The sequence below is a fragment of the Vidua chalybeata genome, chromosome 6, assembly GCF_026979565.1.
Source record: "Vidua chalybeata isolate OUT-0048 chromosome 6, bVidCha1 merged haplotype, whole genome shotgun sequence".
Classification (NCBI taxonomy): Eukaryota; Metazoa; Chordata; class Aves; order Passeriformes; family Viduidae; genus Vidua; species Vidua chalybeata.
The window spans coordinates 56312635-56338911 of record NC_071535.1 but is presented as its reverse complement, the minus strand read 5'-3'; the positions used below and the strand labels follow the sequence as shown (position 1 = coordinate 56338911).

General features: G+C 54.2%; 2 protein-coding genes across 4 annotated transcripts; one reads left to right on the top strand and one right to left on the bottom strand.

The window, feature by feature from the left end:
- Nucleotides 1-1406: 1406 nt before the first annotated feature.
- On the bottom strand, nucleotides 1407-11944 carry LOC128790026 (inner centromere protein-like). 3 transcript variants are annotated; one of them, XM_053946451.1, is made up of 20 exons: nucleotides 11858-11944; nucleotides 11557-11695; nucleotides 11325-11438; nucleotides 9510-10189; nucleotides 8478-8529; nucleotides 7923-7956; nucleotides 7595-7694; nucleotides 6989-7076; nucleotides 6356-6491; nucleotides 6193-6285; nucleotides 6071-6082; nucleotides 5512-5621; nucleotides 5273-5384; nucleotides 4505-4615; nucleotides 4153-4277; nucleotides 3904-3982; nucleotides 3007-3114; nucleotides 2719-2805; nucleotides 1989-2139; nucleotides 1407-1637 (listed from the first exon to the last, which is right to left on the bottom strand). In XM_053946451.1, the coding sequence occupies exons 2-20, from the start codon at nucleotides 11685-11687 to the stop codon at nucleotides 1438-1440; spliced, it is 2523 nt and encodes an 840-aa protein (XP_053802426.1). In that variant the 5' UTR covers nucleotides 11688-11695; nucleotides 11858-11944; the 3' UTR covers nucleotides 1407-1437. The 3 variants fall into 3 exon arrangements, with proteins under 3 accessions (XP_053802426.1, XP_053802427.1, XP_053802424.1); XM_053946452.1 differs by having other exon boundaries at nucleotides 11886-11944; XM_053946449.1 differs by having other exon boundaries at nucleotides 11557-11944.
- A 296-nt stretch (nucleotides 11945-12240) lies between these two features.
- INCENP (inner centromere protein) lies at nucleotides 12241-26200 on the top strand. Its single transcript, XM_053946001.1, has 17 exons — nucleotides 12241-12464; nucleotides 12552-12662; nucleotides 13192-13928; nucleotides 15275-15326; nucleotides 15487-15520; nucleotides 16916-16994; nucleotides 17461-17512; nucleotides 18002-18119; nucleotides 18202-18336; nucleotides 20232-20341; nucleotides 20689-20809; nucleotides 21504-21626; nucleotides 21819-21991; nucleotides 22257-22347; nucleotides 22857-22970; nucleotides 24081-24240; nucleotides 24680-26200. Exons 1-17 carry the CDS (start codon nucleotides 12292-12294, stop codon nucleotides 24892-24894), a joined length of 2598 nt encoding a protein of 865 aa, XP_053801976.1. The 5' UTR covers nucleotides 12241-12291; the 3' UTR covers nucleotides 24895-26200.
- The last annotated feature ends 77 nt before the right edge of the window (nucleotides 26201-26277 follow it).

Here is a 26277-nt window from a genome sequence, read left to right as displayed (position 1 = left end):
CCGATGCCAGTGCTAGGGGGCCTTTTGCTCCCCACATCCCATGGGATGGATCCTCCCTGGTGCGGAGCTGGCAGACAGACGGCACAGCCGCCTCTCCTGGGGTGGCATTAACCAGCACTGCTCCCGGCTCCCAGCAAGCTCCTGGGAGCTCCTGGAGCGCGAGGCCCGGGCTCCCAGCGGGCTCCAGGAGCTGAGCAGAGCCAGCAGCAGCACAGGCACCTCATTAGCGCTCAGCCCAGAGCCTGGCAGCACATCCCTGCCAGCAGCTGTTGGCGCCGAGGTTTTTTTCCACTCCCCCACTGTTCCGGGCTCCACTGGCACCAAAGAAACTGGGAAGTTGTCCTGACTGTGCTGGGCTGTAGCAGATTTTGTGTCCTGCTCACCCAGTCCCCTGTGGAGGTGAGCATGAGGACATGATGCTGCAGGGCATCATCCCTGAGGAAGCTGGGGGACAGATGCTGCCCTCTGGAGTGGGAAGGAGCCTGGCTGTCCTCCCCACCTTACCCATGAACTCTCTGCCTGATCCCATCCAAAAAGTATTCCCGGGACAAAAGTCCCCTTGGGTGAGCACTGGCTCTGGGCACTCTGAGTACTTCCAGCCCCTTGCTGTGGAAGGAGTAGCAGGACAGCTCCAGGGATGCTGGCTCCATAAATCAATCTTCCTTATAGCCAGAATCCAGCTCTGCTCCTGTCAATCCATGTGCATTCAGGCTTAGGAAAGGAAGAAGGAAGGAGTGGGATAGGTGCAGCTCTGCTGCTGAGGGTGGGGGGAGGTGGGGGGGGGAAGGGTCAAAGCTCCCACACTGACAGATTGCCTGGGGAACCATCCCCTCCCTCACCCTTCCCAAATCAACCCAGCTCCTGTTCAAGACAGGCTGTCCCACTGATTCTGCCATAACAGGATCCAGAGGTGAGCCTGGGCTTCCTTTTCCCATTAGAAAAGAAAGGGTAAGGAGGCATTAGCCACTGCTTAAATTATCCAGGGAGATTTTTCCAACAGCAGGAAGAAGATTCTGGCTCAGACTAAGATGAGTGCACAGGAATTGTTGAAGGAAGAGGAATTACAGGTAATTAAGACGGTACAGATAAATACATAAATATAGTAAATATATTTTAAAAAAGCTTTACAAAAACATTATCGCCTCAGTGTGATTAAAAAACCTGATCTTCCCTACAGTAATTTCCAAGCTTCCTTGTACAAGAGAATATCCTAAGTGAATAGGAAACGAGGCAGACTAGGAAATGGCTCTGGTTGCAGATTAGTAACTCTGATTTCTGCAAGGCAAAAGGAACAGTCACCAAGGTAGGGGAAAGGAGACACACCCAGTGAGTGCTGGACTTTATTAAACAACTTTATTTCTGTACAAAAAAAGAATAAAAAGTTAAAATTGTAAACACAGGGTAAGTATAACACAGCCTCTTAGAAACCACCTTGGCTCAGCTCTGGAAGGCACAGGAGGGGCCGCAGGAGGGGCCGGGCGGGGAGTGCCACACGGCCGAGCTCGTGCGCTTGAAGTAGCGGGGTTTGCTCTTGTAGAAGATGTGCTCCAGCCTGGGGCTGGGGATGGCCCCAAACAGCGCGTCCAGGTCCACCGGGTGGTAGTACTGGTGCACGATGGCCTGCTGCAGCTGCGCCCCTGCAGGAACAACACACGGCTGCAGGCCCTGCCCCGGCCCGCAGGAACGGCACTCCCCTTCCCCTCTGAGCGCCCACCGGCTGTGAAGGAGGGGTGGGACACATGCCACAGCCACCACAGCCCGCTTCTCCTCAGGAGCTGGGGCTGTGCCCCCTTTCCTCTCAGAGGACTCTGGTTTCACCTCAGCCCAGGAGCGCTCACAGGAAGCAGTGCTGATCCCCTCAGCACACAGAGCTGGGAGCTGCCAGAGGTGCATACACTTCTGGACTGCGCCTTGGGATGGCTCCAAGCAAGGCTGGAAAGCACTCCAGGGCAGGAGGGAAAGGAAGCCAGCCCAGAGCTGGCACCTACCATCAGCCCAAGCAGGGATGGGCTTCCGAGGGTTGCTCTCATCGTCTGTGGAGTCATCACTGTTCAGATCCAGCCCGTAGCTGTTCTCATTGGCCGATTCTGGTCCTTGAGCATCCTTCAGGGACCCGAGGCAGGATGTGGAGAGGGATTTCTGAAACCACAGAGAGCAGTGGTGAGCAAGGGGAGCAGCATTTCCATGGCTGGGATGGCCATCAGAGCCCCAAAGTGCTCAAAGCCTGAACCAACACAAAACTGTCACCAGGCTCTGTGCCTTGACACCTTCTCTTAACACTCCATCCCCTCCTTTTTTCTGTGGAAAAACCTGGGAAAGGCACACTGTGCATGTCCCAGCACTCAACTCTCCACCTAAACCCTTTGGCTTCCCCTCGCTGGAGCTCTGACACAGCCAGGATGGAGCACACAGCCCCACTCCCGGCAGAGACAGCGCTGCATCCCAGCTCAGAGCAGCCTTTCCTGCCGCTCTGCCCACGGAAGAAGGCTCCGCATCTGCAGCGGGCACGACCCTGGCTGCCCAGGGCCGCTCCCACCGGGACGTCGCCTCAGGACCTGCTGCCCTCCCGTGGCCGCTTCCAGCACCTTTTCCGCCTCCAACCACTTGTTTTTCCAGCGGCTTCCCTGTGCCGAGCGCTGGGGTGGCTCCGAGCCGCAGGGGCCAAGTAGCCACAGCAGGCGGGGGCCACCCGAGGGTTGTGCCGGGGCCAGGGCTCACCTTGACGGCTTTATTCGGCCCTGTCCCAGGGGCGGCTGGTGGAATGGGTTTTTTCTCCTCTCTCGGCTGCTGCTGACCATCGGCCTCCTGTAAGACACAGTAATTAAGTCCTCACTCACACAGAACAGACTCTGACACAGAGCTGTGTTCTCGGCAGCTCTGGCAACATGCAGCCCTCAGTGCCTCTGTGGCTTCTTCTGCAGAAATAACCCCAAATGCAAGACTGTCAGATAAAGCCACTCCTGTCTCTGCTCAGGTCCAGCCTGGCTCTCTGGAGCCCACACTCACCCTCTCTGCTTGGAGCCAGACATTAAGAGCTGGGAAAAAGGATTCTGGTGGCTCATATCTTTTCTCCAGCCCAGGCCCAAGAGGCAGCTCTTCAGGACTTTGTTTCCCCTAATAAAGAGAAAAAAAATTAACTGCTGAAGTTCCTTTTTGACCCAAACCATTTCTCCTAGAGTTTCCCCTCCTGTGCTGCTCAGCCATTTTCTCCTGCCTGGAAAAGCTTTGCCAGACTCATTCTGGCCCTGCTGCTGGCAACACAGGAAGGATTCAGACCTTAAATTAAATTTATACAGCACAAAAGAGTCCAAGTGCCAGGGACTGAGGGAAGGAGTGCAGCAGGAGCCCACACAGGAGGAAGAATTGATCCTGAAGAGGAAGAACCATTTGGGGCATTGATTTTTCACTAATGAAGCAATGAATTGAAGAGTAGAGAATGAAAGCAAATGTTAGTGTGATATTTCAAGACCAACAACCCTGACTTAAAGCCCTGATGTTCTTTGTGTGAGTGCAAATGAAGTGACACAGAGCCATGTGGCACCCGAGGTTTGGGGGTCACATCGTTTGGGCACAATGAGGAAATGTGGCAGTAAAACATTAATAAATCTCTGATTTCCACATTGGTTTCGGGATCAGTGAATGCTCTTTGAGGTATTCTTCCAAGTGCCATTTCATGACTGTCACCATACCATGACAGGGCTGAGGGCTCACCTGTGAGCCAGGGAACCCCCAGCCCTTGGCTTGTTCCTGCAAAGTGCCTCTGTACAATAACAAGCATTATGTTTATTGTATTTGAGCATCTAAACAACATCCCAACAACACAGCACTTGGAAAACACCTGATCCTGAGCCCAGCCTGTGTGCTATATGTAGAGAAGCTGCTCCCAGAACACTCCAACTCCACCTTGGTGACCTTGCCAGCCAATGCTGCTGGCTCCTGCTCTGCCTGGGGGGGCTTCTCCTTCCCTCGCTGCTTGGGATACCTAGGGGAAAAGAAATAATTTAGAGGGGGAAGCATGCCTATCTGTCCCTCACCCTCTCACAGCCTTCTGCTCCTGCCCCCCCAAATACCAGGTGCAACATCACATTTATGTCCACTGCTTCCCCCTGGCTGTGGCCAATTCCCTGCTCCAGGACAGGCACCAGCTCACACCTCTCCTTCGCTTGTCCCAGCTGTTTCCGCTCCAAAAGGTTCTTCAGTTCCAAAACTGTTTTCCCCCTTTCCTTCACTTCATCTTCTCTTCTTTTCTGCAGTGGTTCTTGCTGATCATTTTCCTCCTGAAGAAACAAGAGGAAAACCCTGCAAGGCTCCAGCAGCTGGAACATTTCTCCCTTGTACTCCAGCCCAACATCAGATGCCTGGACAGAGATCTGGCAGCCCAGACCCCAAAATCCCTGCAGAAGCAGGCAGTGACCTGTCCCTATCCCACTAGCCACACCAATACAGCAGGTCCCTGCTGTCCCTGTCCTTTTCCATGTGCAGGAGGGTCCTAAGTTGCTCTTACCCCTCTCAGGGTTTTCTGCTTCCGTGCCTCCGCTTCCCCGTGTTTCTTGGACCCTTTCCTCTTGCTCCGCTCCTCTGCCACCTTCTCTTCCCTCACCTGTGAGATGTGCAACTGGGAAAGCCACACCTGTCAGCCCCACTGCCCCAAGGACACACTTCACAGCCTTGGAGGGAGGTCTGGAGCTTGGGATATCCCAGATGCTAAGGAGACCGAGGACCCAGCAGTGGATGTGCGTTTGTCCACTCAGGGCTTGGGAAGGGCTGAAAGGAACATGACTCCTTGTTTTCCAAAGCTGACCTTTCCAAAGGTCCCTTCAGTCCAGCCCCAAATGAGCAGCCAGGCCTGACCCAGAGGCTGCTTGGGCTCTGGGCCCTCAGGCACAGCTCCCTCAGCCCTTCCACAGCCATAGCACAGCAGCAGCACTGGCATGTGGCCATCAGCCCAGCCTGCCCCCAACAAAAAGGGCCAGGTCAGGCTCTGAAACCCAAATGCACCCCCTACTGAGTCACACACTCCAGTCCAAGCACGTGGGCCAGGTGAGGCTGCCACCTGCAGGCCTGTGCCCAGGGCAGGCAGGGGCCGCCACATTCCCTGAACGCAGAGCAGCGTGAACAGGGCCTGTCCCAACAGGAATGCGCAGAGGGATGGAGAACAAAAACCTCCCCTTGTCAGAAGCAATTCTGGCATGCATGGACCTTGCCAGCGCCTGCTCACACCTCCTGGTCTCAGAGCTCTTGGAGAGGCCCAAAGCCTACTCAGCCTTCTCACCTTCTCATCACTGTGCAGGATCTTCTGCTCCATCCGCTTTTTCTTCTTTCCCTCCATCTGTTCTGCACGCTCTCGAGCCTGCAGGGCCTTCCTCAGGCGCTCTTCCCTCTTCCTGGGCAGCGCGTGGGCAAGAGGGGCCCATCAGCCCCGCCTGCTCCCAAAGTGCTCATTCCAAGTAGGAAGCACAAGGCAAACTGTGCTGACCAAGGAAAGAGCAGGGGGAAAGGGGGCCAACTCACTGCTTCATTTCTGCCTGACGCTGTCTCTTCTCCTCCTCCACTTTCTTCTTCCTCTGTTCCTCAGCCTCCTGCTTCTTCCGGAGGTTCTCCAGCCTCTGCCTCTCCTTCTCCTGAAGGGAGAAGAGTTCAGCCTGTACCAGGTGCTGGGGGCTCTGTCTCCCCTCAGGCAGCCTGGTACACACAGTCACTGTTGGAGTCATTCACCTGGATACTGGGATGGGGAGACAACACATATTTGGCAACAGGGATTATCCAATGTAAGCAGAGGTACAGAAGGAAAAACCTGTCCTTCAGCTGCAGAGAAGATATTTAGAAAAGAACAGCACACCCCTGCTGTAGGTGACCACATGTCCCAGGAGCTGGGAAAACAGTGGAGAAGAAGCACAGTGCAGCCTGGCTCAGAGGCCAAATGCTCCCAGCAGTGCTCAGTCCCAGCAGAACACACCTGCACAGAGATCCTGTCACCTCACCAATGGTGTGGCCAGAGGGCTGATGGACATCGGTGTGAGGGGAGAGTGTGGTCAGCGTGTCAGCCCCACGGATAAGGCATCATACTTACAACGAAGTCTCCCTGCAGAGAAAGGGCATAAAAAACGTAATTAAAGGTTTGGAAGTAACACCAGAACTCCCCTTCCCAGCACATGCAGCCCATTCTCATCCCATCCCTCAGACATGACACACCTTCAGGTGGGGCCGGGTGGGAGTGTTGCGCTTGATGAAGTCCTTGATGCCACTCCCTTGTCCCTGCAGGAAGTTCTTCAGTGGCCTGACAGCCTGAGGGGAGAGAGGGAGGGAGCTCAGAGCCTGCTTGGGACAGGGGGCACAGGGCTGTGGCACCACTCACCTTGCTGGCCGGAGAGGGGGATGATGGAGCCTGGTTTGCCAAGGTCTTGTGCTTCTCGTCCAAAGGGGAAAGGGCCCGGGTCCCCGTCTGCTGCCCGTGCCACAGGACACCCAGGGCTTGCTTGCAGCCTTTCATCCTGGTGGCATTAGCAGGAGAGACATGAGGTGGCTATCACACTCTCCAGAGGGATTTACTGGCTATTACATCTTTCTCCCAAAACCTCCCCAGCAACACACAGTGAGGAGACATCAGGTATTCCAGGAGTCAGGTCAGGTATTCCAGATACTCACACAGACAAAAATAACCAGGTCAGTTACTTGCACCTCAGGAGCCCTTGAAGTCACCTCCCAGCTCCAAACTAACTGTGCTAGGGAACCTCTGCTGATTTGTGCAGGACCTCGGGTGCTCCTCCCCATGCCAGACCCAGTCCCAGACCCAAACAAGGCTCCAAAAGCCACAAGGGACTTCCAAGACACAGGATCTGGCCAAGGGAGATTTCAGAGCTACTGGAAATTGGGAGAGGAAGGCAAGGAAAGAACCCCCCCACCCCTTTTTAGCACAAATGACTTAAAATGCTAAACCGGAGTCCTTCCAGACCCCTGGCCCATCCCTGCTCCTTGCAGTGCCTCCTACCACATGCGGGAGGAATTCTCCAGGGGCTTGGCACAGTGGGGTTGTTCCTGGCTCTTCTGGGGTTCACTGTTGGGATTTACATGGCTTCCTGTGGAGAAACCTGCAGTCAGTGCCACGTGTGAGGCATCCAACTCCCTCCAGGGACTCTTTCCTCTATTCCAGCTCCAGCTGCTTGTCACATCCTCCAGTTCACAGGGAACAACCCCCCCCCCCCCCACAACTCCTCCTTCTTCAGAGGCACAGAAAATAATCAGGACCTCTAAATCTTGACATAATGCAACCCCAGAGAGAAAGAACATGACACACTGGAAGACTCCAGCTCCAGGAGCTGCTTCCCAAATGTCCCCACTCACTTGTTGCACAGACTGAAGCTGTTCAGGGCACTGTTTGTCTCACAGCTTGGACACACTTACGTGTCCTTGCCCACCTAACTGATGTCTCACCTCTTCAGGAAGTCCAAACTTTCCCTGAAAAACTTTCTTGATTGGTCAGAAGTAGTTCAGTTTCAACACAAACCCCTTATTTCCCAGGAATGCCCCCACTGACCCTGAGGTCAGTGTGTTCTGAGGGTTTCATGCAAGGAAAGCAAGACCACCTGCAAGTTACCTGCAGCATTCCCTGCTTGCTGCTCCAGAGTGGACAGGTGCTGTGCAGGAGGGCTGGCAGCCTGGGGACTTGTGCTTGGAACAAGGACATCTCCAGGAGCCTGTAGGGAAAGAGGACAAGCATTCCCTTAGCACAGCTGTTCCAAACAAGGCTTCCCTGGAAAAGCCAGCTGCTTGCTCAGGTGGGGTCTGCTTCCCTCCCAGTGAGGGCTGTGCTGGCTCATTCTGGGACATTGGCCACATCCCTGCATCCAGTGACAACCTCAGCAAAGGTGCTGACTCAGCAGGAAGGCGTCCACACAGTCTGAGCATTGTTCCTTGGAACTCACCTTTTCCCTCGGGGAATTTGGCTCCAGCTCAGGCCTGTGAAGGAAAAGCTATTTTAATAATTTAAATTCTCTCTGAAGGCGAGTTACAGGTGATGGAAGCAGCATGTGGGACTCCAAGGAAGGTGCAGGTTCCTAAGCACATCCAGAGGCTGTTCCAGCCAGGCACATCAATGCTGGGCTGTGAGTTCCTCTGAGTGACTGTCCCACTGGGCTGCTGAACACCCCATAACCACCTTGGGCCCCAGTAGCAAGAAAGGAGGGGACTCTGACAGCCTTGGGCTGTCCCTTCCCCAGAGCAGACCTGACTGGCCACCAGCATTGCCAGGCTAGTGACAGCCAAGAATTCCAGGAACCCCAGGACACACCACTGCCCAGCGCAGTGAAGGACTTAATTTCACTGTGCCTGAACAGCACAACCTGAAATCTCATCCAGCCCCAGGTGACAGCAGCACCTGAGAAGTCCCTGACAAAATCTGTGACAGAAAAGCCACCCAGAGAGTGTCCTCACAGGGAATGCTGGGATCCCTTCCTACTTGCCTTACATGGTATCCTCACCTTGTGCTGCTGGTCACATCTTCTTCCACAAAAGCCTCCAAGGAGCTCTGACCTGGAGAGGAAAGCCTAAGTGGAGCTGGGGATTTCACTCCCAGGCTCCCAACAGCCACAGGGTGCAAATGGAAGAGCTCAGGCTTCCTCCCAGGAACATGGATTGCTCCGCTTTCCCCACCAGCACCACACCTCCCTCAAGTGCCACTGAATCTGGAGTGGGCTGGGAAGGCAGAGCACTGAGGCAGCAGCCTGCTGCCTGCAGCCTGCTCCAGCTGCCTGTGTCACAGCAAGCATTCCCAGGCCATTGGCTGCAGCTCCTGCCTCCCTGCACGCTCTGGTGCAGGGATCCAGGGTGTTTGGGCTGATTCCAGGCTCATTCCACCCCCCCATCACACCCCTTCGCTCCAAGTGTTATAACAAATGCCTGGATACAGCGTGACTCAAGGCTGACAAAGCTGAATTCCAGAGGCCTCCATGCTCCACCACAGCCTGTTTGCCTGCAGCAGCAATGGTTTTGGAAAGCCCAAGCAGCCAAACCCTGTCAGGAGCAGCAGGAGTAGCTGATACAAGGGATTCAGAGCTACCAGGAATAGCCTGGGCTCCATGACCCCTGTTCCTCTGGTGACACAGCTAGTTTGAGTCTCTTCTCTCCTTGCCCAAAAAGCATTTGAGCTCCTCTGCTCATTGCAGCCTAACTTCAGGGCTGCACTTTCAGCCTTATTGATTTTTTGGAGAGCTGGCAGATGCCATAAATTAAAGCCCTTCCGCAGGGAATGCAGCAGACTCTCCCAGTCCAAAGGCACACATGGCTGGAACCACCCTGGCCACGCTCTCCCTTCCACAATTGTGCTTTTTGCCCATTCCCAACCTGTGCACCCCAACTCCACTTGCCCCCCAGCTTTCCCCTGCTGCAGCAACACCCTGGCTTGAAGCTGCACCCCAGGAGCCCACAAAGACAGGAGACCTGGGGGAGCTGGAGGCAGGGATGAGCTGCTCCACACCGCTCCATTCCCACATGGAAGCGGTGCAGGGACTCACAGCTCACTCTGCTGGAGGCCGAGGAGGATTCTCCAGCCGCTGCCTTCCTGGCCCTGCCGATGGATCTCCGGATCATGTTCTCCCTCCTGCTGGCCAGGGAGCACTTTTCTGCCAGGGAAGCCCTATGGCTCCTGCGGGGGGCACCCAGCCCGCTCCGGCGGCGCGTCCTGGACTTCTGTGTCACACTTTTACTGGGGGAGTCCTGGAAGAGCAGTGTCTCGAGGCCTTGAGGTGCATCTCCTTGGAGTGCAGCAGGATCACCATTCTGAGTGGCCTTGGGAGTGGAGGTGCTGGCTCTCCTGGGGTCCTGCTCCCCATCCCTTCCTGGCCTTTCAGCCAGGATCCCAGGGACACCAGGGATGTCCTGGAGCTCGGCTGCTGCGTCCACCTCAGGCACCTGCTCCCCCAAAACTGCTGGAGGGGCTGCATCACCCCCAGCAGCAGGCTGGGGACACTCCTGGCAATCCAGATCTGCCACGGGAACACGTGCTTCCTCAGGCTGCGTCCCGGGCAGAGCTGGGAGCTGGGGTGTGATGCCAGCCTGAGATCCCGGAGCACAGCCGGGCACGGATACATCCTGCTCCTCACAGCCAGGGCTCCGGGGCTGCTCCTGGCTCAGGCACTGCTGGGAGTTCAGGCTGGAAGACTGCAGCTTGACACCACTCCTCCTTCTGGATAACCTTAAAGGAAAAGAATTTTGAAGGAAACGATGAGGGAGTCATCCACTCCCAGATAAGTTTTGGGGGGAAAAGCAGTCGGTGTAAAAGTGAAGCTGCTGCTGCTTCTCCAACTCCACCGTTCCCCCTCACAGCCCATCCTGTCCCTGGGGAGAGGCACATGGACACAGCCCAGATGGGAGCTCACACACAAGGGCTGTGCCACACAGACAGAGCCCAGGCTGGGTATCCAGAGTCAGGTGTGGAGAAGTGGCAGTGGGAAAGGGGTATTTAGCCCTACATCAAGATCTGGGTTTAAACCTCACCCTGGGAGCAGCACATGGCAGAGGATAGCACCTACAGAGGGACACATGGTGTGTCACCTTCCTGCTCACAGGCCTGGCTGCATCAGCACCTCTTCCCAAACCAAGTTTAAATGAGGGAAAACACCAGCAGGAGTTAGCTGGGCTGCTCCCCTGGACAAGGTGTGACCTGAGCACCCGGAGCAGGGCCGGAGCTCTCCCTGCTCCGATCCGCAGTGCTGCTTTTCCTGCTCTCCCTTGCACACTCACAAGCCTCCCACGCTCCCGCTATTCCTGCTGCTCTCCCCACCCTCCATGTCTGCTTCCTGACAGTCTCCCACCTCTAACTCTTCCTCCTGTGGGCTTTTCACCATGGTTAGCACGATTTTAGTGCCCTAACACATCAACGGATCAGGTTTGGGCAGCTTTAAAAGTGGAGTGGGTTCCAAGCAAATCACTTGGCATTTCCACTTCAGTCCCTCCATAGACCCTTGGAGCCTCCCTGCCTGCCAACTCAGACATGGTGCTAGGAACACATCCCCTTCCCAAGTTTTCCAGGCACTGACACAGAGGCTTAGGGAGTGAACAACACCAGGAGCAGCAACCTCAGGCCAAAAGGCAAACCCAGTGAAACAAAACCCAAACGTAAACAGACAAGAAAATAGAGTGTTTATTATTCATTAACTATAACCAGAAAAAAAATAGTGAAGGAAAGCAACCAACTTTATCCCAAACTCTCACCAGAATCAAACAGTGAGCAATCCCAACATGCCCCTTTGATAACTCAGGGAACGCAGGCACTATTTTGTTTCATCCAAACGCCATGAGGCGGAGCTGGAGCAAGCTGACCCACCTACCTCCTCCTGCTCAGCTCCTTGCTTTCCTCCCTCACCCAGGAGGACTGCCTTTTCCTGAGCTTCCTCCTCTGCGACGGCGTTTTGGGCAAGAGCATGGGCTCATCCCTGAAGCTGCTGTGAGGCAGAAGAGGCAGAGCACAGACCGCTGCCCCCACTGCCCACACCAACCCTCCCAAACGCACCCACACGCAGCTGGTGTGGCACAGAGGGGCCCCCTCAGGGCAGCCCTTACCTCTTGAGCATCCTCATGCCCTGCTCCTCCACCTCCCGCAGCCAGGCCAGGTGCTTGTGCCGGGCGTCGGAGAGGAAGCGGGATAGCCTCTGCCCGCACACTTCCAGCAGCTGCTGGGGACCCTCCGCCATTGCCTTGCCTGGAACATAGAGGGAGAGGACAAGGCTGAGGGGCAGCCAGGACACACCCCAGTGTGGGAAAGAGAGAGCGGGGCAGGCACTGGGGTGCTCCGAGGCACGGGGGAGTATGAAGACAGGCTGGGGCATAAGTGTTGGGGGGACCCCTCCCAAGCTCCGCGGACCCTCCAGAGCACTCGCTCGCCGCCCGACCAGAGCCGTTCCTGCTGCTGCCGCTGCCGCCGCCTCGCCCGCTCACCACACCCTCACAGCATGGGGGCCGGCCCGCCCCACCCCGAGGTTATCCCCGGCCTCCGCCAATCACAGCGCACACCTCCCGATCTCCGGGCGTTTATTGGTTGTTTTGCCCGTCCGTCACTCCCCAGCTATTAAAGGGAGCGGACTGTGGCCACGCCTCCTCAAGCCCCGCCTTCTGAGCCGAGTCCTCCAGGAGCATAGAGACGGGCAAGCAGAGCGGCGCCGAGTGCGAGCCCTTCCCTTGGCAGCCAATGGGAAGGGCGGGCCGTGGGCGGGAGGCGGGCGGTGATTGGCTGTCGCGGGGGGGCGGGGCCGCGTTTGAACGGCGTGCGGCGCGCGCGTGGCCGTTGGCGCTGGAGCGATGGCGGCGAAGGCGGCCGCGGCGGCGATGGGGCCTGCGGCGGTCGCGGCGCGAACGATGGAGCTGCCCTCAGAGGGCGACCGGCGTCTGGCCCAGTTCCTGCGGCAGGTGGACGAGACCGATATGGTGTGGCTGGATGAGATCTATGAGGAGGCGGTCAAGATGTTTGTCAGGTACCCGCATCCCGCTCCCCGCTAGGCCCCGGCCGCTACCGGCCACCCTTCGTGCTGATCCTACCTTGATCTCTCCTTCCTCTTTAGCAACTACAACGAGGAGCTCGAGCTGATGCCCAAGACGCCGTCGCAGAAAAAACGGCAGCGGAGGAAGCGGCTGTCGGCCTTGCAGGAAGAGCAGGAGCCCGGCAGGAAGCGGTAAGGGGCAGTGGGAGCGGGGATCGAGGAGCCCCGTTCGGGGCGGGCTGCGGAAAGGGGGAGCGCAGAGGGTGTCCTCGGGGTCTGGAGAAGGGAGGGAGCCCGTGGGAGGCGGAACAGACCTGCTGACAGGGGTTCAGGGAAACAATGCCCTCCACGGAGCATGAGGCGATGTCCTGGCGATGCATTCCTTTGTCCAGGGGCAGTTCCCCTTCCTTCGTCCCGCTGGTATTAAAGGTCTGGTCAGACCCTGTGTCTGGGGCACTGTCGGCTGAAAAACATTGGATTTCGAGTCTCATGAGAAGTGCTTTTATTGTTGCCTGGTTCTATGTCCCCGTGTCTCTGTCTGTTATCTTTCTGCTTTAAAGTCATTGCATCCCTTAATTACTGTCTGCATTAGCTGCTTTGTGCAGCTCTGTGTCTCCTGGGCCCATCCCAGGTGTTTTGGCTCAGTGCCTGCATGTGCACGGAAGGACTCGGGGCTGGTCCCGGCTCCTGTTCCCATCTCACCCACTGTTCCTGTGATCAGCCTCTCCAGGAGGAGGAACGGCAGCAGCAGACCTTCTGTGCGATCTTCTCAGCGACTCCAGAACAAAGAAAACCTGGAACTCAGCAGGGCCGAGGCCAAGGAAGATTCTCCACCGCAGCGCGTGACACGATCCCGGGCTGCAGCCTCTGCCAGGAGCTCCAGGGTGGTTCCTGAGACCCCTACTGCCCTGCAGGCAGCAGGGAAGGATCCCTGGGTGGAAGCTAACCACGTTGGTACTGCGGTGCCTCTCCAGAGGAGCAGAGCAAAGCCGGCAGAGCTGCTCCCCACGAGCTCAGGGAATGGCTCTCCCAAGGAATGTGGTGTTCCCAAATCGCCGCTGGTGCCCACAGCCCCTGAGCTGGTGGTGCCCTGTACTCCCGAGGCCAGCCAGGCTGTGGCCGAGCCGCAGACAGCGAGGGCAGCCAATGTCACCGTCATCCTGAGCCCAGGGGCTGGACTGAAGGAGGAGGATGGCTCCCCACGGGAACACAACCGGGCTCAGGAGCCCTCCCAGCCCCTGAGGAACAGCCCGGGGACTCCGACCGGCTCCAGGCTCAGCCGCCGCTCCGTGCGCCGGAGCCTGATGGGGAAAGCCTCCCTGAGCCGCAGAACCTCCCTGGCAGAGAAATACTCCCTGGCCAGCAAGAGGGAGAGCATGATCCGGGCATCCACCGCCAGGGCAGTGGGCAAGAAGAGGGCGACTCGGAAGAGATCTGTGTCCTGCAGCTCTGTGGATGGTGAGTTTGGGTGTCATGGGGGGGATTCTGCTTTCTGGGTCTTCAGTGTAGGGGTGGCAGCTGAACTTCCCGGGCTAGACAGGCTGCAGTCCCTCATGGAAGTCCTCCCTGGCTTTCTGGAGCCCCCTGTGAGCATAGGTGACTGAATTCAGCCTTGTAAGTCACCTGGGAGATCAGCCTCAGTGTCTCTATTTCAACGTAGCTTTAACCATTGCTGATTTGCTGGGAGAAGTTGTTAATCCTGGAATCCCAGGATGGTTTGGGTTGGAAGGACCTTAAAGATTATCCAGGTCACTCAAAACCCCATCTAACCTGGCCTTGGACACTCCCAGAAATGGGGCAGCCACAGCTCCTCTGGTCTGCTGGTCTTCCCAGATTCTGTGGGGATAGCTGGCAAAGCTGAGAAGGTTTGGGGATCCAAAAGAGGTGATGGATTCTCTTAAAGCCCTGCCTCTTTCCTTCAAGGTGAAATTCCCATCAGTTCCCTTCTCCTTAGCAGGATCTGGCTGCTGGTTCTAGAGTTCATTTGAGAAAGGAATTTCAAGGCTGGACTTTGTAGATTAAAATTCTCCCACAATTTTACAGTTGGTTGCAGAGGCAGATTTAGGCTAGGACAATCTCATCTAAACTGCTGGAATTATTAAACAAGCAAGCTGGAGACTCTTCATCAGGAACTGGAGTGACAGGACAAGGGGAAATGGGTTCAGACTGAAAAAGGGGAAATTTAGATGGGATATAATGAAAGAATTCCTCTGTTTGAGGGAGGCCAGGTCCTGGCACATGTTGATGGAGAAGCTGTGGGTGCCCCACCCCTGGAAGTGTCCGAGGCCAGGTTGGAGAGGGCTTGGAGCAACCTGGGCTAGTGTAAGGTGTCCCTGTTCAAGGCAGGGGGTGGGACTGGATGAGCTTTAAGGTCCCTTCCCATCCCAACCAGTCTCTGATTGTTTGATACTATGGTTATTCATGGCAGGTTCTGGCTGTGCCAGAGCTCCTGAGCTCAGTGCAGCAGAACCAGCTGGAATGCTGGTTTGGGAAGCAGCATTCCCACTGTAAATAAGGCTGGCTCTAACTGCTGTTGATGTCCAGTCAGATCCCTGCAGATAAGCCCAAGGCCCATTAATGCCAATTCGTGGAATATCACCCTGAACTCATCCATAATTGAAAACTGCTTTCCTGCACTGGAACTGCTGGCCATGTTCCTGCAGTGCCACCTGGGTGTGCTCTTGTGCCCCACCCTGCCCCAGGGCAGGACAAACCCCTCTGCAGTGTCTGGAGCTCCTTATCCCAGCAGATCCTTGGCTGCACGCCAACCTTACAGCTCAAGTGTGTTTCTTCCTCTCCCATAGCCTCCAGCTCCATAAGTGTGCCAGAGAATGAGGAAACCGTTGTCAAAACTGGGTGAGAATGCTTTCAATTGTTTATTTATTTACTCATCCTCACTACCCTGCTTGCAGGACTTTTTCACTGCTATTCTTGATGTAAAATCCAAGTGGCTTCCCAGTTTCCTCAGTTTTGCTAAGCACAACCCCTTTTGTCTTTCTTTTTATTTTTTTTCTAGGCCTCCTCTTGGACCCTCCACCCCCTCCAAGCTGGTAAGATTTGGACAGGGATTAAAAGCATTTGTGCTTGTGTGGATCTGGGAGAAAAATGTGTGGAATTACATCCTACTGGGAAATGTGGGAGCTCTGGCTGTGGATTGTCAGACTTTGTAACCTGTCCCCGTAGCAGTGAGTGAGGAAGGCACAGAGCGTCTGGCTTAGAGATGCACGAGCCCATCCGAGCCTCTGTGGTTCTGGTACTCAGACTAGGGAAAGTCTTAATCACTACATTTCAGAACCAGCAAAACCAAAACCAGCAAAGTTTTCTTTGGGAAATGAGCACCTGTGACCCGTGGCTTTGGGTGCTTTGTTCTGTCAGAAGGGTGTTACAGGCTCGGATGCTTGCCAAGATTCCCTGACTTTCCTCTGTCATTTTCCTAAATCTGTTGAAATTGTTGCACACCACCCTGAGCCTGACCTCAGGGCTGAGTCCTGCTTGGCTCTTCCTTCTTAACCTCTTGCTAGAGATCATTGTGTGAAGATTCAGTCCCCAGTCTTTACAGATTAAAAAACCCTTATAGTTCAGGGAAGTTTGGTTCAGCTGGTGTTATGGTTTGCATGCTGTATTTTTAAAGCTTCTTTTGACCTTTTGGTCAATCCTGCAGGTAATTCAACCCATGTTAGTTTGGACAAACATGGAAATTTGTGAATATTATTGAGGTCAACACTTTCCCTCCACAATCCTCAATGAGGAAGTAATCCTGGGATCATGTCAGTGTTTTGTCCAGAATAAATTTCAATTAGCAGAGCCTGAATTAATGGAGCAGAGCAGTGACCTGAAGCACTTGTGAAAACAAGGAGAGCTGTTACGAGTGTGCAGAAACTCAAAAAAAGTCAGTTTTTCTAGGCTCTGCAGAAGCAACTGGGGAGGATGAATTCTCCATCAATCCCTTTTCTCTTCCCAGTGCAGCACTGTGAAGTGCTGACCAGGAGGTAATGCTGGTGCTGTTAGGAGAGAGCAATTCCAGAACCACAACCCATTATCCCAGCGGAGCCTAAGTGCAGAGGCAGAGTAGTGATGGGTATCCCATAACAAACAGATAAATCATGGAAATGAGCCATTTGCCTGCTGTGTCCAGGCTCCCCACTCGTCACTGCTCAGGGAAATGGGCACACTGGCTCTGGCCAGAGCTCCAGCAGCACAGATTTACAGCTTGGAAGGCTCCTGGCCTTAATAGTTGATGAGCTTGGTTGAGTTTAAGCAGCGCAGATGCTCGTGTTAGTGTCCCTGCCTCTCCTGATGATGCAGCATCCAGGGCTTTGCCAAGAGGTGGTTTGGCATTCCCTGGTAACGCTGCTGACCATACCTGTGTCAGAACCACCCCACAATCTGAACCAGGAACAGTTTCCATGTGTGATTGTCCTGAAACCCCTTTGCTTTTCCCACAGGATTCCCAAAACCCTCGGATGTCCCTTCGCTCCCACACAGTCAGCAAACAAGGGCAGCCCCAGGAGCCAAACAGCAGTGGTAATTCCAGAGGGTTTTGGGGCAGCACTTTGGGAAGTTATCATTTTGGGAGGCTGGCTGGGAAGCTGGAAAGATTGACTGGTTAATTTGAGAGCTCAGTTTGAAAGATTAATTAATGTTTGATGAGCAGGGATTTGTTTCAGACAATTAGCAGTGAGAAAACTCTGTGCTGGAGTTATTTCCATCCTGGCAAGCACATGGAGATGGTTATAATGAGTCTGGAGGGTTGTGGGAGGCCCAGTTGAGCTCTGTTGCTGAAGCTGTGCAGAACCCAGACAGCTTTGGACAGCTCTGCTTTGTCTGGAGTTTCCACGTGGGAATGGTGCCATGTGAGCCAGGTCCTGCCATGCCCACTTATGCAGGTGGTTTTGCTGTTCAGTGAGCTGCTACATCCCTTCTCTGCTGTCAAACTTGTGTTGAGGGGATTTTTCCTGCTAGAACTCACTGTGTAACTGTTCTCTTTCAGAAAACAACTTAAATAAGAATGGGGAGACCCTGGAGCCACCCCAGAGTGCCAGGTATGTCCTGGTTGGAAGTGTCTCGGGCAGGCTGTGGTCCTGTTCCAAACAGGTTCAGTGCTGAGACATTATTCACTGGCCTTCAGTGTTTGTGAAACTTCTGCAAATAAGTTTTCCCTGCCTCCATGATTCTGTGATTTAATTTTTATTTTCTATTGCATTAGGATTTTATTTATTGGTTAACTGTGTATGCACGATCTTGGAATCACAGACTGATTTGGGTTAGAAGGGACATTAAAGCCCATCCAGTGCCATCCCCTGCCCTAGGCAGGGACACCTTCAACTATCCCAGGTTGCTCCAAGCCCCAGCCAATCCGTCCATGGACACTTCCAGGCATGGGGCAGCCACAGCTTCTCTGGGCAACCTGTCCCAGGGCCTCCCCACACTGGAATCTCTCTTAAGCCCAGGATAGCTTATGGCCCTTTCCAGCCCTGACTTGGAGGCATGAGGAGGATTTGCCCAGTGTGATGGCCTGTGCTGTCTCACAGGAGGAAGCCGAGCTACAAGAGAGCCGTGGATGAGCGCTACGACCACCAGCAGGCAGAGGAGGGAGGGCTGTCTCCTCTCAGGAAGAAGACCCCATCTCCAGTCCTCCCAGCCAGCAAGGTGAGGTCCTTGTAACCCTGGCATGCCTCAGCAAGACCTTTTTTTACCCACCTGCACCCACACTTTGCTGTTCCTCCCACAGGTGGTGCGTCCATTCAAAACATTCCTGCACACTGTGCAGAAGAACCAGCTCCTCATGACACCGAGCTCTGTGGGGAGGAATGGAGTCATAAAATCCTTCATCAGGTACAACACCCCTCTCCAGGTTGATCCCAAGGTAAGAGGAGGCTCTGCTCTAAGCCAGTACATGGTGGTTTCATTAAGTGCCTAACTTAAAGCACAGCTGTGAGAGGAGCTTTGCAACCCATTTGAAACTGAGTGATTTGAAGCACTCTGTTTACACTTAAATAAATAGAATTTGGGTTAGTCAGCTTCCTGAAGAATTCCAGTTTGAACTCCAAGCTTTATTCCTGCATCATTCCCCTGTGTTATTGGCAAGTAACAGTTAGAGATGAAAACTGGGAAACAGAAATCGAGTGGATTGTGCATGTTGAGTTGTATTGATAACTGAAGCCAGGTCTCCTATTCTCAGGTCTGGCCTGATCCCAGGTCTCCTTTATAGGACTTCTCTCCTGAGTGAGATTGAGCAAATACCTCTTAAATTCAAACTTTGGAGGTTTTTCCAAACCCTTGAGGCAGGAGGAAACATGAGGCTGTCCTGGATGTGGGGCCAGTCAGACAGCTGCTGGTGTCCAGAGTGAGCGGGCATTGGTATCACTGATGGATCCTGTTGGGACCAGCAGCACACCTTGGCTGGCTGCAGGCAGGTGCTTCTGCACTACCCCAGGGAGATTTCCCAGGCCCTGGTTTTCCAAGCCAGGAGCAGTCTGGGAGGGAGAGATTTGAGAACTGGTTCTAGACAAGGGGTGTAGCTTCCTGGATTCACTCACAGCCATGCTGGAAGCCATGTGCCAAGCAGGAATTGCTCATATTCCTGATACCCAACAACTTACCTGCAAAGCAGCTACCTCTGGGGCTGGTTTCTCCTTGCAGGAGAGCTGAGAGGGAGAAAGAGGAGGACATGATGCAGGAATTGGTATTCCTGCATCTAGCAGCCTAATGGCAGAGCTTCCTAGAGCTGTGCTCAGAGGCTGGCTGTGCTCCAGCAGGTCAGGGAAGGCCATTGGGAAGCAGTGAATGATTCCAGCTTCAATCTCGCTGGGCCCCTGCTGATGTTAGTGTCAGCCCTACAAAGGAATTAATAAGATGAGAAAAGAGTCTTGTGGCTAGAGAGTGCTTCCTCTGCTGCTGTCAGTTCGTGGAATGATTTAGGTTTCATTCCAGTGCAGGCAGCGCCCCCTCAGGAGTTTTTCCATGTGGGAGCTGAACATAACTAAATAGCAGCAGAGCAATAAGATACAATTGTTAGTTTTATATTAACCAGTTTGGATGCTGACAGTACCAAGCATTTACAGCATGGAGCCTAGTGTAAGGGATTCCCTTGGATAATGCCCGTGCTGATCTGTGGCTTTGTGCTGAGACCAGGCCTGCTTTGGCATGGAGTGGGCTGATGTTAGTCCATTTGCTGTGGTTGTAGTGGTGGCTGGATCTTGCTCCCCTGGCTGACAGCATGCCTAGGCTGGCTCAGGAAAACGAGGAGAAAGCCCCTGGTTCTGGCTGGCACATGGATCTGGCTGCGTGCCGGAGCGAGCTGGGAGCTCTCGGAGCGCTCGTGGTTCACCACCAGACCGAGCCTCGTGGGAGGCGCAGGCGCCAGTGGGAGCTCAAGGTGTTTCCTGGAGCGCCATCTGTCCCCGCGCTCGCCGCAGGAAGCGGGAGCCGTGCCAGGCATTAGCGCTGCTTGATGGCTCCTTTGCACCAAAAGAAGGCACGGGGCTGGCTGCCTGCAGTCCCTGAGGATGCTGCCTGGGCTTCCTGAGCTGATGCTCCTGTTTCAACACTCCACCTTCTCCTTGTGCTCCCTGAGATTCACACCAGTGTTTTCCTTGTCTATGTCCATTCGTGACCAGGTCACGAGCTCTGCTCCAGGGCTGTCACCATCCCATATTCCTGCCTGCAGCTCCTTGCTGTCACCTCTGGGCCCTTGCCCAAAGCATCTGAGGTGGGAAAGAGCGCTGGCCACTGGGTACAATGACATTCAATTCCCCTCAGGAAAAGGAGAGGCACAAGCTGGAGACTCTGCGGAAGAAGCAAGAAGCTGAGCAGCTGAGAAGGCAAAAGGTGGAGGAGGAGAAGAAACGGCGACTCGGAGAGGCGAAGCTGTGAGTAGATGTGGTCACACTGCTCTTGGCCACCTGTAGGTTCCTGTGTCCAGGTGTGTTATCTTGCAGGAACTGTGCAAGAAGCAGAACCTCCTGTGGACACAGGCAATGTTTTTCCTTGGGGTATCCCTGGAATGCTGATACAAAGCATTGACTGTCCTTGCTGCCCACTGGTACAGCTTTTTGTCTTGAGTCCCCACTTTCTGACAGAACTCAAACATGGCTGGTGCTTAAATGAATGGGGAATTTGGGCCACTGAATTTCCTGCTGTGTCTTTTTGGCCTTGTGCTGAGCTGAGGGGAGCTCACCTGGCTGGAACACGATGGTGAGCCAGGCTGTGTCCTCAGGAAGCGCGAGGAACGCCTGCGCAAGGTGCTGCAAGCCCGGGAGCGGGCAGAGGAGATGGAGAAGGAGAGGAAGAGGAGGATCGAGCAGAAAATGGCGCTGTTGGATGAGAAGACTGAGAAGGTACAGCCCCTGCAGAGCTTGTTTGGGACAATCAGTAGCCACTGAGGCAGTTGGCACCACACAGATGTGCTCTCTGGAAAAGGGGGCATGGAGGCTGATTGGATTCTGGAGGCTGAACAAAAAGTAGATGAATAAAGAACTTTCCAGAGCCTTGATGATCCTGAGGGACAGCCTTTCTCTGGCTACAGCAAATGGCAGCAGAACCCCTGTTTTTCCATAATCATGAATCTAAATGGGCTATATTAATGCTCTGGTAGATGGGAGAAGGACTTGCAGTAGATAAAGGTGGCCTAATGGCCCCAAGGTTTTATTTGCTGCTTTTCCCAGCTGAGTAATAGCTGGACAGGGGAAAGCAAACATCCTTCCTCCAGAGCCTTCCTCAGATTCCAGTCTTCCAGGCAATTTGTGCAGAGGCCTAGTGGTCATTTGTCTGCTTTAATTATCCCCAGCTGCATGTTTGATTGCATGGCTCTGAGGTTATATACCAATGGCTTTGTGGGACTGGATGTGTAAAACCCCAGGATGGGGTCAGCTCTTCCTGGAAGGGTGCAATACAAGGTCATTGCCCTAAATATAACCTTTTTAAAACAGAGCACAGGCCCCCTTGGTTGCTGAGGGAAAAGGAGGGAGGGTTTGCCCTGTGAGGAGTCCTGCTGTGCTGTCCTACCTGAGACTGGCTCTATGTGTGCTCCAGGTGCGGGAAGAAAGACTGGCAGAGGAGAAGATCAAGAAGAGAGTGGCTGCCAGGAAGATGGAGGAAGCTGAGGCCCGGCGCAGACAAGAGGAGGAGGCCAGGAGACAAAGAGCTCTGCAGCAGGTGTGTGTGTGGGCCTGTTCTGTCCCACAAGCAGAGCTGGACAAGGGATCCACCTGCCTTGGGCACTGGGAATTTACCCCCAGGATGTTTCCCTGCCATGTAGCAGTGAGGATTTGGGTCAAGTGAGAGGTTCCTGTTGCTTCCTCTGGAGCCTGCTCCTGTCAGGTGAGTAACTCCTGCCTGGGCTTACAGGAGGAGGAGGAGCGGCGGCGCAGGGAACTGATGCAGAAGAAGAGGGAAGAGGAGCAGGAGCGTGCCCGGAAGATCGCCGAGCAGAGGCAGGCAGAACAGGAGCGGGAGAGACAGTTGGCTGCAGAGAGAGAACTGGAGAGGAAGAGGGAGCAGGAGCGGATCCAGGCAGAAAAGTAAGGCAAAATCCCCATTTATGTACCAAATTCTGGGATGGGATTGAAATGCAGCCAGAGCAGAGGGCAGGAGTGGAAGGCTGGAGCAGCAGGGAGCTGCAGTGACCTGGCAGCACAGCTCTGGACTGTTGCTGGTGCTGAGCTGCCAAGGGGGAACTCTGAGCTCAGGGATGTCAGGAGTGTGGTGGGGAGTGCCTGAAGAGCTGTGAGCGAGGGAGGGCCCTGGTGTGGTTCTGGGAGTGAGGGCCTGTGCTGTGGTTCCCAGGCTCCGGGAGCAGCAGGAGAAGGCTGCCCGCCTGCAGAAGGAAGAAGCAGCTGCTAAGGAGCGGCTCCGGATGGAGATGGAGAAAAAGGAGGTAAGTGATTGATTTTTGGGAAGGGATAGAGCCACACAGTCTGGCCTCAGCAGCTGTTGCTGTTGGAGCAACTCAGCTGGGATGCTGTGGGGAGCCCTGAAGACCTACTGGGGCACTTCTGAGCAGGAAGTCAGACTTGTGTGGCATGGTTACAATACCATGGGGAGACTTGGCCTCTAAAATTACTGTTTACTAGTCTAGAAAGAGGCCAAGATCAGTAGCACAGACTTCTGCAGGTGGTCAGCTGATTTCTGGCTTTTATAGCCCCAAGATAAAGTCAGCAGCAAGTTTTCCAAGGTGGGAGGCCCTGGTTTGTCAGGGAAAGGCAGCTGATACTCTGGCATGGGGGTCAGTGTGTTTGTGCCCTTCTGAGGAAGCTGCACCATGTCCCAGGTGCTCCTCAGCAGTATGAGGAACTGAGGTGCTTGAATATTTTGCCTGCCACAAAGATGGATGGCTGGGTTGGCAGTGTAGTCCCCAAGGGTAATCCCGTGGGTATTGCTTGGCAGAGGGAGCAGCAGATGCTGGCGGAGAAGAAGAGGCAAGAGGAAGAGCAGAAGAAACTGACAGAGGAGCAAAAGGCCAAAGACAGTGCCCGGGCACCGCTCCTGGAGAACAAGGAGGTAACTTGGGATGAGTCCTTAGGGGTGACAGCAGAGTTTAGTCCCAGCACTGACCCACTCTTGCCTTGGGCAGTTCCACCCTCTGCTTTTATCTGCCTTTTCAATAACACAGGAATTCTTTAAATCCTGGTTATCTGGGGTTGACTCCATGCATATTTCAACGACAGAGGGAAGGAAGCAGGAGGGATTGGACAAGGTTCCTGGCCGTGGGTAACACAGCAGCTGTTGGAGCTGTCTTAAATGCCTCTTAAATACTAGAATGACCTCAGGGGCAGAAAGTGCTGAAAGTTTTATTTCGGGTCAAATTTGGGAACAGCCACAAGGTGTCAGCAGAGCCTATAGAATGGTGGTGGTTTGGCTCGGGAGAATCCTGAGGGTGTGTGTTCTTATCCGGACAACAAACACGTGGGTCTTGTCTCTTTGCAATGCTCAGAATCTTAATCTTTAAGTGCAGGACCAGTGGGTGGGAGTTAATGTCACTGGACACAAAGCCATGAATGAGGGTCTCTGGTGGAGAAGGACAACTGTGTCCAACACTTCAGAGACTCATTTACTGATTGAAAATAGAATTTCTGCTGAAAATTTCCAGTTGACAAAACATGTAATTTGCAGTTGAAGGCTTTCTCCTGCCCTTACACTTTCTGCCCGTGCAGCTCCCATTAGCGTGAGCTTGATTTCGCTGAGCTGGTGGGCAGGTTCTCTGTACAGCAATTAGCAGTTTTATATCATTAATCAGGCCCAGAAGTTGGGTTGCAGAGTGTTTAGAGCATGTGACTCTGCTCCAGCGACATAAAACCTCCAGTTAACCTTGGCTTGGCTGGAGTGGAGCTCTGTTTTACAGGACCCATTTGATTCATCTACTGCTGTGCGCTCATGGCACAGATGGCAAATTAATCAGCCTAATTAAACAGGAGAAGGCCATGCACAGCCATCATTGGGTCACAACTTTGGAACTTGGGTCAAGCTCTCAGGTCCAAACTTGAGAACTGCCAGACTCAGGGCTTGCTATGAGGTGACAGAGCAGGAGGTGCGGACAAGCTGGTCCTGCTGTAGCTTGGAGCCTGGTGATGCTGCTGCATCCAACACCTGTGGAATATATCTCCCTTCTAGAATTCCCCTGCCTGCAACTCGTACGAGATGACTCCACAGAGCAGGAAGGAACTCAAGGTGCCTTTGGCAAGCTCCAATGACTATGGGATGGACCTGAACAGCGACGACTCGACAGATGACGAGAGCCAGCCGCGCAAGCCCGTCCCTGCCTGGGCCACCGGTATGTGTGTGGGGGGGATGTGTGTGTCCAGGACCCCCAGCAGACTGTGGGAGCTGCTGTGGGGTTTTGCCCAGTTCCTCCTGCCTGGAGGAGTTTAAAGTATTCCAGCATGAAATGAGTACTGCTGTGTCCAGGACTGGACAGGGGCTTGGAGCAACCTGGTCTAGTGGAAGGTGTCCCTGCCCATGGCAGGGTGTTGGAGCTTAGATGAATTTTAAAATCCCTTCCAACCCAAACCATTCCATGATTCTATGTGGAATGTGGTATCAGGGGCTCCTCCACCACTTGGGGATCTTATCACAACGTGATGGGGGACAAATACACTGCTAAGCTGCCTTGGAGTGATGAGAGATGAGCAGAGTGTGGACAGGCCTCATACAACAGCCTACACAGCAATCCCAATTAACAAAATTAATGCAAGCCTCATCTGTTCCTGCAGGAAATCAGCTCAGCCAGGCTGTGATCCGGCAGTACTACAACCCCCCTGACCTGGACGCGCTGTTCGGGGCCATCCCCAGCCCCAAGCTGGAGCACATCTTCTACAAGAACAAACCCCGCTACTTCAAGCGCACGAGCTCGGCCGTGTGGCACTCCCCGCCCACCGTGGCGGCCAAGCCAGCCCTGGGGCTGCCCTGCGGCCTCAAGAAGCCCTGAGGTGAACGCAGGCGTGCAGCAGGTGTGCCTTCCTGTCTCCAGGTGAGGAAGGAGTCACTCTTCACTTTAAGTATTTAGGTTCTAGCATTGAATAAATGGCAGCTTTTCCTGGGTTCCTGCGCCTCGGTTTGCGGGGCTGGTTTCTCTCAGGCAAAGCCACAAGGTTCTGCCCGGGAAGTGCCTCTCTCGTACCCTTAGCTTGGAGCTGGCATGGACTCAGACCTTCAGCGGGTGAGGGGTGTCACCCGAAGCTGTGGGATTCCCCCCTCTGTCACACAGGCCTGGCAGGCCCTGCCATTCATCAGTTGTACTGTGCTGCCCTCGCGGCCTGTGACAGCCAGGGACCACTGCACCAGGGCACAGTCCGGCCTGCTCCACTGCTCTTCTCAGGAAGGTGTTTCCAGGTGTGCTCTTCATCTCCTGCAATCCCAAAGGGATTCGTCGCTCTGTTCCCTACCTGTGTGGTGGTGTCCATCAGCTGGACACGGCTGATGTTGGCACGGCTGGGGCAGGAACACCGTGAGGGTCTCAGTGACGTTCCGCCAGCTGTGGAGAGAAGTGACCATGGTGTGACCATGTCCCCGAGGACCCGCAAGTGTGAGCCAGCTCTAGGCCTTGATAGGAGAAACTCTGCAAGGGTTTTGGCAGATTTTTTTTTGTTTCTCAGTGAAATTCCATCTGTGAGGCCAGATGGGATTTGAGAGGATGTTTTTAACCTTAATCCCTCTTGTTCACCCTCGGCTGTGGCTCAGCATCAGCTCGTTGTCTCTCGGCCTGTTTAGCACTTCCTGTTCAGTGAGCCACTGCTAACCGGACTCTGGCCAACCCAATTTCAATGAAACAAAAATTCCAGCTCAGCCTTCCCATTCCAGGAGTCTGTGGTGATTTAGTCATTCCTTCTGCACCTAGCCCAGCCCTGTAAAACCCCTGTAAGATACTGTGCTTTGTGTGAGGGGACATGATCCTGTCTGTGTGTCTGTAGCCAACACAATGTTTGCCAGCAAATGTTCTTCAAAAGAAGCATAATATTACATTTTGTTTTTAAATTAAATACAAAAGGTTTTGTATTTACACTGGTGTCTGTATGCTGGGGCTGCTCTGCATGTGCAGATCTGTATCTGTGGAGAGTCTGCTGCTGGGGTTGTTCTGTAGATTCAGGTCTGGCTATTGCTGTCTGTACCCATGAAGTGCCTGTGTTTCCACTGGCTGTCCTGTGCACCCAGGTCTGTATCCGCGTGACCGAGATTTCTTGTACAAAAGCTTCTGAGTTGGCCAAACAGTGTTGGATAAAGTGAATTTAATCATTTCTGGGCTCCTCACAGCTTTTTGTTACAGAAATTGAGGGTTTGGAGTCTTGTCTCTTTTGTGTCAATTCCTCAAAGC